An 11,179-nucleotide genomic window follows, 5' to 3' on the forward strand; every position below is an offset into this window, starting at 1 on the left:
TCAGTTCCCGGTTTTGGGGTCGGTTCCGGTTTTGGGGTCGGTTCCCGGTTCTGGGGGTCGGTGTGGGGCTGGTTTGGGGTCGTTTCCCCCGTTTTTGGGGGTCGGTTCCCGGTTTTGGGGGGTCGGTTCCCGTTTTCGGGGGTCGGTTCCCGGTTTGGGGTCGGTTCCCGGTTTGGGGTCGTTTCCCCCGGTTTTGGGGTCGTTTCCCCCGTTTTTGGGGTCGTTTCCCCCGTTTTTGGGGGTCAGTTCCCGGTTTGGGGTCAGTTCCCGGTTTGGGGTCGGTTCCCGTTTTTGGGGGTCGGTTCCCGGTTTGGGGTCGGTCCCCGGTTTGGGATCGGTCCCCGGTTTGGGTTCGGTTCCCGTTTTTGGGGGTTCGGTTCCCGGTTTGGGGTCGTTTCTCCCGTTTTGGGGTCGGTTCCCGGTTCGGGGTCGGTTCCGGTTTTGGGGTCGGTTCCCGGTTTGGGGTCGTTTCCCCCGTTTTTGGGGGTCGGTTCCCGGTTTGGGGTCGTTTCCCCCGGTTTTGGGGGTCAGTTCCCGTTTTTGGGGGTCGGTTCCCGGTTCGGGGTCGTTTCCGGTTTTGGGGTCGGTTCCCGGTTTGGGGTCCCTCCCCCCCCCTCCCGCGCCCCGTGCTGACGCCGGAGCTAAAAATAGCCCGGGGGGGGCGGCGGGGTCAGGGCCCGGCGCTGCGCGGGGGGGGAGGGGCGGCCCTGGAGGGGAGGGGGGGACAGAGCGGGGGGGGCGGGGACACCGGGGGGGGGGGACACCGGGGGGCGGGGACACCGGGGGGCGGGGACATCGGGGGGGCGGGGATTGCGCGGTTCGGGGTCCCGGGGGTTTCCCGGGGTTTTCCAGTGGGGGTTCCGGGATTTCCCGGTGGTCCCGGGGGGTCCCGGGGGGGTCCCGGGTGGGTCCCTTTGATCCCGTGGATGGGGGTCCCGGTGGCCCCGGGGGGTTTCCCGTGGGGGTCCCGGGGGTTCCCGGGGTTCGGTGTCCCGTGGGGGTTTCCCGGGGGGTTTCCCGTGGGGGTTCCCCGGGGGTTTCCCGGGGTTTCCCGGGGTTTCCCGGGGGTTTCCCGGGGGTCCCGGTGGCCCGGGGGTTTCCCGGGGGGTTTCCCGGGGGTTTCCCGTGGGGGTTTCCCGGGGGTTTCCGGGGGCCCGGGGGGTTTCCGGGGGGTTTCCCGGGGGGGTTCCGGGTGGGGGGTTTCCGGGGGGTCGTGGTCCGTTTGCCGTCCGGGGGTTTCCAGGGCCGTTTCCGGGGGTTCCGGTGGTCCCGGGGGGTTTCCGGGGGTTTCCCGGGGTTTCCCGGGGGTTTCCCGGGGTTTCCCGGGGGGGTTTCCCGGGGGTTTCCGGGGGGTTTCCCGGGGGGGTTTCCCGTGGGGTTTCCCGGGGGTTTCCGGGGGTTTCCCGGGGGTCCGGGGATCCCAGGGGTTCCCGTGGGGGTTTCCCGGGGGTTTCCCGGGGTTTCCCGGGGGGTTTCCCGTGGGGTTTCCGGGGGTTTCCTGGGTTCCGGGGGTTCGCGGTTCCGTTCCAGGGGTTCCCGGGGGTTTCCCGGGGGGTTTCCGGGGTTTCCCGTGGGGTTTCCCGGGGGTTTCCCGGGGGTCGCAGCGGAGGCGGAGCCGGGGGCGGGTTCGTCCCTTTATTGGCCGCGGGGCCGGGGGGGCCGCGGGGGCCGCTTGTGCTTGTCCTGAAATCCCTCGGATTGCCCCCAAAACCCCCGGGGGGCGGGGCCGGGCCCAGCTGTGTCCCAGGAGGGCGTGGCCAGGCCCAGGTGTGCCCTGAGGGGCGGGGCCTGGCCATGTGTGTCCCAGGAGGGCGTGGCCAGGCCCAGGTGTGTCCCAGGAGGGCGTGGCCAGGCCCAGGTGTGCCCTGAGGGGCGGGGCCTGGCCATGTGTGTCCCAGGAGGGCGTGGCCTGGCCAGGTGAGTCCCAGGGGGCGTGGCTTGACCCAGGTGAGTTCCCCAAGGGGCGGGGCCTGGCTCAGGTGAGTTCCCCAAGGGGCGGGGCCTGGCCCAGGTGTGGCCACGCCCACGAGCACAGAAGGGGGCGGAGCTCCCGGACCTGCAGTACCTGAATTGGGAGGGGCGCACCCCAGCACAGGTGAGGGGAGGACACACCTGGGGACACCTGGGGACACCTGGGGACACACCTGGGGACACACCTGGGACACACCTGGGGACACCTGGGGACACCTGGGGACACCTGGGGGGGCTGAGGGGGTGGGGGAGCAGCGGGTGTTGCACCTGGGGCACCTGTGGGGATGCAGCTGTGCAGGTGTGTGCAGGTGTGTGCAGGTGTGTGTACAGGTGTGTGTGCAGGTGTGTGTGCAGGTGTGTGTGCAGGTGTGTGCAGGTGTGTGCAGGTGTGTGCAGGTGTGTGCAGGTGTGTCTGTCAGGTGTGTGTCAGGTGTGTGTCAGGTGTGCCTCAGGTGTGTCTGTCAGGTGCGTGCCAGGTGTGCCTCAGGTGTGTCTCAGGTGTGTGCAGGTGTGTCTGTCAGGTGTGTCTCAGGTGTGTCTCAGGTGTGTCTCAGGTGTGTCGCAGGTGTGTGCAGGTGTGTCTGTCAGGTGTGTCTCAGGTGTGTCTCGGGTGTGCCTCAGGTGTGTCTGTCAGGTGCGGGTGTCTCAGGTGTGTGCAGGTGTGTGCAGGTGTGTCTGTCAGGTGTGTCTCAGGTGTGTGCAGGTGTGTCGTGTGTCTGTCAGGTGTGTCTCAGGTGTGTCTCACGTGTGTGCAGCACCTGCAGCCCCTGCACCTGTCTGTGCCCCTGCCCAGGTGTGCAGAGCTGGGGCTGCAGTTCCTGCACAGCCCCTGTGACAGGTGTGTGCAGGTGTGTGCAGGTGTGTACAGGTGCGTGCAGGTGCGTACAGGTGTGTGCAGGTGTGCAGGTGTGTGCAGGTGTGCAGTAGTGCCTGTGCAGCAGGTGTGTGCAGGTGTGTACAGGTGCGTGCAGGTGTGTGTGGGTGTGTGCAGGTGTGCAGTACCTGCCTGTGCAGCTATGTGCAGGTGTGTACAGGTGTGTGCAGGTGTGTGCAGCTGTGCACAGGTGTGCAGTACAGGTACAAAGCGTGTCAATGCACAGGTGTGCACTGCACAGGTGTGCAGGTGTGCAGTACCTGCGTGTGCAGGTGTGTGCAGGTGTGTACAGGTATGTGCAGGTGTATACAGGTGCATACAGGTGTGTGCAGGTGTATACAGGTGCATACAGGTGTGTGCAGGTGTGTAAATGTTCGTGCGGCGCGCACCTGCGTGTGCAGCTATGTGCAGGTGAGCTGAGTTTACAATACGTTCTTTGTGCAGGTGTGTGCAGGTGTGTACAGGTGTGTACAGGTGTGTGCAGGTGTGTGCAGCTGTGCACAGGTGTGCAGTACAGGTACAAAGCGTGTCAATGCACAGGTGTGCACTGCACAGGTGTGCAGGTGTGCAGTACCTGCGTGTGCAGGTGTGTGCAGGTGCATACAGGTGTGTGCAGGTGTGTACAGGTGTGTGCAGGTGTGTGCAGGTGTGTGCAGGTGTGTACAGGCGTGTAAATGTTCGTGAGGCTGTGCACCTGCGTGTGCAGCTATGTGCAGGTGTGTACAGGTGCATACAGGTGTGTAAAGGTGTGTACAGGTGTGTACAGGTGCATACAGGTGAGCTAAGCTTGCAGCATGCGGTACGTGCAGGTGTGTGCAGCGAGTACAGGTGTGCGGTGAATACAGGTGTTTACAGGTGTGTGCAGATGCATACAGGTGTTTACAGGTGTGCGCAGGTGCATACAGGTGTTTACAGGTGTGCGCAGATGCATACAGGTGTTTACAGGTGTGCGCAGGTGTGCACAGGTGTGCGCTGCATGTGAGAGGTTCGTGGCGTGTTCATGGCGTGTGCAGGTGCGTGCAGGTGCGTGCAGGTGTGTGCAGGTGAGCTGAGTTTACAGCACCTGCTCTGTGCAGGTGTATGCAGCAAGTACAGGTGTGCTCATCGCGTGCGCAGGTGTGTACAGGTGTGCGCATGTGTGCAGGTGTGTGCCGCTGTGTACCTGTGTGTACAGGTGTGCGCAGGTGTGCAGGTGTGTACCGCTGTGTACCTGTGTGTACAGGTGTGCGCATGTGTGCAGGTGGGTGCAGCTGTGTACCTGTGTGTACAGGTGCACACAGGTGTGCACAGGTGATCACAGGTGCTCACAGGTGAACACGAGCGCGTACAGGTGTGCACAGGTGTGTGTATGGGTGTGTACAGGTGCACACAGGTGTGCACAGGCGTGCAGGTGTGCACAGGTGCTCACAGGTGCATACAGCGTGTACAGGTGTGTACAGGTGTGTGTATGGGTGTGTACAGTACAGTGTACAGGTGTGTACAGTGTGATCACAGGTGCTCACAGGTGTACAGGTGTGTACCGCGCGTACAGGTGTGCCACAGGTGTGTGTGCTGTACAGGTGTGTACAGGTGTACACATTTACAGGTGCACAGGTGTCGTAAATGATCTAGAGGTGCTCACAGGTGAACACGGGTGCGTACAGGTGTGCACAGGTGTGTGTATTGGTGCACACAGGTGCTCACAGGTGAACACAGGTGTGCACAGGTGTGTGTATGGGTGTGTACAGGTGCACACAGGTGTGCACAGGTGATCACACGTGCTCACAGGTGAACACAGGTACCTACAGGTGTGCACAGGTGTGTCTATCGGTGCACACAGGTGCGTACAGGTGTGCACAGGTGTGTGTATGGGTGTGTACAGGTGCACACAGGTGTGCACAGGAGTGTGTACAGGTGCACACAGGTGCGTACAGGTGTCTGTATAGATGCGTGTACGTGTGTACAGGTGTGCACAGGTGTGTCTATAGGTGTGCACAGGTGTGTCTATAGGTGCGTACAGGTGCACACCTGTGCGCACAGGTGAGCACAGGTGTGTGTGTGTAGATGTGTACGAGTGTGTACAGATGTGCACAGGTGTGGTTCCAGGTGTGCACAGGTGTGTGCGTAGGTGTGTGCACAGGTGTGCACAGGTGTGTGCACAGGTGTGTGCATAGGCGTGTGCACAGGTGTGCACAGGTGTGTGTACAAGTGTGCACAGGTGTGTGTCCAGGTGTGCACAGGTGTGCACAGGTGTGTCCAGGTGTGCACAGGTGTGTCCAGGTGCACACAGGTGTGTGTAAGGTGTGCACAGCTGTGTCCAGGTGTGCACAGGTGTGCACAGGTGTGTACAGGTGTGTACAGGTGTGCACAGGTGTGTCCAGGTGCGCACAGGTGTGTGTAAGGTGTGCACAGGTGTGTGTACAGGCGTGCACAGGTGTGTGCACAGGTGTGCACAGGTGTGCACAGGTGTGCACAGGTGTGCACAGGTGTGTGTAAGGTGTGTACAGGTGTGTGTCCAGGTGTGCACAGGTGTGTCCAGGTGCACACAGGTGTGTGTAAGGTGTGCACAGCTGTGTCCAGGTGCGCACAGGTGTGTGTAAGGTGTGTACAGGTGTGTGTCCAGGTGTGCACAGGTGTGTCCAGGTGCACACAGGTGTGTGTAAGGTGTGCACAGCTGTGTCCAGGTGTGCACAGGTTTCGGTCACAGGTGTGTGTAGTGTACAGGTGTGTGTCCACAGGTGTGTAACTTAGGTGTGTACAGGTGTGTGTCCAGGTGTGCACAGGTGTGTCCAGGTGTGCACAGGTGTGTACAGGTGTGTACAGGTGTGCGTGTCAGGTGTGCACAGGTGTGCACAGGTGTGTCCAGGTGTGTCCAGGTGTGCACAGGTGTGTCCAGGTGCTCACAGGTACCCACCCACACCCCTGCCACGCCCACACCCTTCCTCACGCCCTCCCAGCCCCGCCCCCGCCGTGTCCTGGGCGTGTCCTGGGCGTGTCCTGGGCGTGTCCATGGGCGTGTCCTGGGCGTGTCCAAGTGTCTGAGGGCGTGTCCATGGGCATGTCCAGGTGTCCGTGGGCGTGTCCAGGTGTCCGTGGGCGTGTCCAGGTGTCCGTGGGCATGTCCAGGTGTCCGTGGGCGTGTCCAGGTGTCCATGGGCGTGTCCAGATGTCGTGTTCAGGCGTCCGTGGGCGTGTCGGTGGGTGTGTCCAGGTGTCGATGGGCGTGTCCTGGGCGTGTCCAGGTCTCCACGGGCGTGTCCATGGGCGTGTCCATGGGCGTGTCCTGGGCGTGTCCAAGTGTCGATGGGCGTGTCCTGGGCGTGTCCAGGTCTCCACGGGCGTGTCCAAGGGCGTGTCCATGGGCGTGTCCTGGGCGTGTCCAAGTGTCGATGGGCGTGTCCTGGGCGTGTCCAGGTCTCCACGGGCGTGTCCAGGTGTCCATGGGCGTGTCCTGGGCGTGTCCAGCTCCCCGTGGGCGTGTCCATGGGCGTGTCCAGCTTTCGATGGGCGTGTCCATGGGCGTGTCCAGCTCCCTATGGGCGTGTCCATGGGCGTGTCCAGGTTTCGATGGGCGTGTGCATGGGCGTGTCCTGGGCGTGTCCAGGTTTCTATGGGCGTGTCCGTGGGCGTGTCCATGGGCGTGTCCAGGTTTCCATGGGCGTGTCCATGGGCGTGTCCTGGGCGTGTCCAGCTCCCCGTGGGCGTGTCCAGGTGTCCTTGAGCACGTCCTGGGCGTGCCCATTTTTGGGAGGCGTGTCCTGGGCGTGTCCTGGGCGTGTCCTGGGCGTGTCCGAGCCCGGCAGGCGCGGGGGGGCGGGGCAGGTGCGGGGGGGCGGGGTTTCCTAGCGCTACTCTGACGTCATCCCTGATTTCGGTCGCTCTAAGGGGCTGGCTCGGGGGTCCCTGATTGCTCGAGCCCATGCGGTCGGTAATTAATTAACGGTAATTCATTAACGGTCAGTAATTATTGCTCTAGAGCGGGCGGCGCCCGCGTTTCTACAGTTTTGCAACGCAAAAAAAAAACCCAAACCCGAAAATATTCGGAAATAAACCCCCAAAAACCAAAAAAATTCCCGAAAAAATAAAACTTCGATAAAAGCATCAAAAATTGGCATAGATGGAGATAAGGGGGGGTGGGGGAGGGGCGGGGGGCGGGGCTTGCATGCAGAGACCCCCGGAAGGGGGAGGGCCCTTTCTCCTCCCCCCTCCCTTCAGGCTTTGGCATCGGGGGGGGGGGGGGGGAGGGGCCGGAAATCCCGGAGGGGGGGGCGGGGCTTCATTGAGGGGGCGGGGCTTAATTGAGGGGGAGGGGTCGGGGGAGGGGTTTGTGCTCTCGGCAAGGGCGCCCCCAAAGTGGGGAGGGGGGGGCGGCCCCTCGTGGGGGAGGGATTTGGGGGTCCCCTCCCCCAAAACCACCCCCGGGATTTGGGGGTTTGGGGGTGGGGAGGGTGGGGAGGGGTACCCTGAAATTACTGTGGGGAGGGGTAGCCCGGGGGGGGGAGGGGTCCCCTGAAATTATTGGGGTGCCCTGGGCGGGGTGGGGGAGGGGCCATGCACGGATATGGGGGGGGGGGGCCCCCCCAAATTTGGGGGTCCCTGGGTTGGGGGAGGGGGGGTACCCTGAAATTATTGGGGTGCCCTAAGAGGGGGTGTGGGGGAGGGGCCATGCAGGGGGGTCCCCATTGGGGGGTGGGGGTGGGGGAGGGGGGGGGGCGGATTTTGGGGTCCCCCGGGAGCTGTGCCGTGCGAGGGGGGGGGGGCTTATTGCGGGGGGAGGGGCGCCCCGAAATTGTGGGGGGGGGGGGGGCTCTCCTGTTTTGGGGGTACGGCACGGGGGGCACCCATGCATGGGATTGGGGGGGGGGGGACCCCGAATTTGGGGTGGGGGTGCCCTGAGGGGGGGGGGCACCCATGCAGCGTGGGGGGAGGGGGGACCCCAAATTGGGGTTTGGGGGGGGGGGGCTCACCTGATTTGGGGTACGGGGTACCCATGCAAAGGGGGGAGGGGCGCACCCCGATTTTGGGGTGCAGCGGGGGGGAGGGGCCCCTGAATGGCGTGGGGGGGGGGGAGGGGCGCACCCCCATTTTGGGGGGGGGGGACCCCAGGGCTGGGGGGGGGCGCCCATGCAAATTTTATTGGGGGGAGGGGTCCCCCCGATTTTGGGGGGCTCCCCCACATGCGGGGGGGGGATGGGCTATGGCACAAGGCTGAGGCACCCATGCAGAAAAGGGGGGGCACGGGGGGGTCACCCCAAATTTGGGGGGGGTCGGGGCAGCACCCCTTGGGTGGGGGTGGGGGGAATTGGGGGGGGGTCACCCCAATTTTGGGGTGCGCCCCTTTTCGGGGGGGCGCGGCGCCCCTGGAAGAGCGGGGGTGACCCCGATTTGGGGGGGACACCGGCGTGGGGGGGGGGGGACATCCCTGCAAGAATGGGGGGGGGTTCCCCCAATTTTGGGGTGCCCTGGACCCCCCTTCGAGGCAGCGGGGGGGGCGCGAGGTGGGAAATGGGGCTGGGGGCGTCATGCACGTGAATTTGGGGGGTCCCAGAGGGGATTTTTGGGGGGGTCGCATTTTTGGGGTGATGAATTTTTGGGGGTGATGGATTTTTGGGGGTGACGGATTTTTGGGGGTGATGGATTTTTTTGGGGGTGATGAATTTTTGGGTGATGAATTTTTTTGGGGGTGATGAATTTTGGGGGGTGATGGATTTTTGGGGTGATGGATTTTTGGGGTGATGGATTTTTTGGGGGTGATGGATTTTTGGGGGTGATGAATTTTTGGGGTGATGAATTTTTGGGGGTGATGGATTTTTGGGGGTGACGGATTTTTTGGGGTGATGAATTTTTGGGGGTGATGGATTTTTGGGGGATGAATTTGGGTGATGAATTTTTGGGGTGATGATTTTTTTGGGGTGATGGATTTTGGGGTGATGAATTTTTGGGGGTGATGAATTTTTGGGGTGATGGATTTTTTTTTTTGGGGTGATGAATTTTTGGGGTGATGGATTTTTGGGGTGATGGATTTTTGGGGTGATGATTTTTTTGGGGTGATGGATTTTTTGGGGGTGATGAATTTTTGGGGTGATGAATTTTTTGGGGGTGATGAATTTTGGGGTGATGACTTTTTTGGGGGGGTCGCATTTTTGGGGTGATGAATTTTTTGGGGTGATGGATTTTTTTGGGGGGGGTCGCATTTTTGGGCTGATGGATTTTTTGGGGTGATGAATTTTTTGGTGTGATGGATTTTTTGGGGGTGATGGATTTTTGGAAGTAATGGATTTTTGGGGTGATGAATTTTTGGGGTGATGGATTTTTGGGGTGATGAATTTTTGGGGTGATGGATTTTTTGGGGGTGATGATTTTTTGGGGTGATGGATTTTTGGGGTGATGGATTTTTTGGGGGTCGCATTTTTGGGGTGATGAATTTTTGGGGTGATGGATTTTTGGGGTGATGATTTTTTTGGGGGGGTCTCATTTTGGGGGTGATGAATTTTTTGCTGTGATGAATTTTCGGGGGGATGGATTTTTTGGGGTGATGAATTTTTGGGGTGTGATGAATTTTTGGGGTGTGATGAATTTTTCTGGTGATGAATTTTTTGGGGGGTGATGGATTTTTTGCTGTGATGAATTTTTGGGGGGTGATTTTTGGGATTTTTTTGGGGGGTGATGAATTTTTTGGGGGTGATGATTTTTTGGGCTGATGGATTTTTTGGGGGTGATGAATTTTTGGAAGGTGATGGATTTTTGGGGTGATGAATTTTTTGGGGTGATGGAATTTTTTGGGGTGATGAATTTTTGGGGGTGATGGATTTTTGGGGTGATGAATTTTTGGGGTGATGAATTTTTCGCGGTGATGAATTTTTTTGGGGGGTCGCATTTTTGGGGGGTGATGGATTTTTTTGGGGGTGATGAATTTTTGGGGTGATGAATTTTTTGGGGGGTGATGAATTTTTTGGGGTGATGAATTTTTTTGGGGGGTGATGATTTTTTTGGGGTGATGGATTTTTTAGGGTTAAGGATTTTTGGGGGTGATGGATTTTTGGGGGTGATGAATTTTTGGGGGTGATGAATTTTTGGGGTGATGATTTTTGGGGGTGATGAATTTTTTGGGGTGATGGATTTTTTGGGGTGATGGATTTTTTGGGGGTGAAATTTTGATGGCGAATTTTGGGGGCTCAAATTTGGGGGGGGGCTCCATTTTTAAAGGTGAATTTTGTGGGATGAATTTCGGGGCTCAAATTTTGGGGCTCGACTTTGAAAGGTGAAATTCTTTTTCGGCTGAATTTTGCGGCCGGAATTTTTGGGGTGAATTTTGGGGGGTGAATTTTGGGGCTCAAATTTGGGGAGGGGGCTCGACTTCGAAGGGTGAATTTTTTTGGGGGTGAATCCTCACGGTCGGAATTTTTGGGGTGAATTTTTTGGGGTGAATCTCGTGGGCCGGAATTTTTTTGGGGGTGAATTTTTTGGGGGTGAATCTTGAACGGAAAAGGTGAATTTAATTTTGGGGTGAATTTTTTTGAAAAGGTGAATTTTGAATTTGGAAGGTGAATTAATTTTGGGGTGAAAAGGTGAATTTTTGGGCTGAACTTCGAAGGGTGAATTTTGGAAGGTGAATTTTGAATTTTGGAAAAGGTGAATTTTGAATTTTGGAAGGTGAATTTTGAATTTTGGAAGGTGAATTTGAATTTTGGAAAAGGTGAATTTTGAATTTTGGAAAAGGTGAATTTTGAATTTTGGAAGGTGAATTTTGAATTTTGGAAAAGGTGAATTTTGAATTTTGGAAGGTGAATTTTGAATTTTCAAAGGTGAATTCTGAATTTTGGAAGGTGAGTTTTGAATTTTGGAAAAGGTGAATTTTGAATTTTGGAAGGTGAATTTTGAAGAGTGAATCCTCGACGGGTCAAATTTGAGGGTTGAATTTTGGAAAAGGTGAATTTTGAATTTTGAAAGGTGAGTTTTGAATTTTGAAGGGTGAATTTTGAAGAGTGAATCCTCGACAGGTGAATTTTGGAGGGTGAATCCTGACAGGTGAATCCCGACAGGTGAAATTTCAAAGGTGAATCCTGACGGGTGAAATTCGAGAGGTGAATCCCGAAGGGCGAATCCTGACAGGTGAATTTTGAAAGGCGAATCCTGACGGGTGAAATTTCAAAAGTGAATTTTGAGAGGTGAATTTTGAAGGTGGAGGGAGAATCCCGAAAGGTGAATCCTGACAGGTGAATTTTGACAGGTGAATTTTGAAGGTGATTTTGGGGAGAAGTGATCCTGAAGGGTGATTTAATCGCGGGTGATGGAGGTGAATCTGACGTGTTTTGGAGGTGAATCCTAAGTGAGTTTGAGAGGTGAATCCCGAAG

At 58.1% G+C, this 11,179-nt stretch overlaps 1 protein-coding gene across 1 annotated transcript; it reads right to left on the reverse strand.

Annotated features, from left to right (window-relative positions):
- LOC115917193 (basic salivary proline-rich protein 1-like) lies at positions 1 to 5,835 on the reverse strand. Its single transcript, XM_030970924.1, has 3 exons — positions 5,772 to 5,835; positions 781 to 1,683; positions 1 to 707 (listed from the first exon to the last, which is right to left on the reverse strand). Exons 1-3 carry the CDS (start codon positions 5,833 to 5,835, stop codon positions 1 to 3), a joined length of 1,674 nt encoding a protein of 557 aa, XP_030826784.1.
- Positions 5,836 to 11,179: the final 5,344 nt, after the last annotated feature.

This window comes from Camarhynchus parvulus, unplaced genomic scaffold (assembly GCF_901933205.1).
Source record: "Camarhynchus parvulus unplaced genomic scaffold, STF_HiC, whole genome shotgun sequence".
Classification (NCBI taxonomy): Eukaryota; Metazoa; Chordata; class Aves; order Passeriformes; family Thraupidae; genus Camarhynchus; species Camarhynchus parvulus.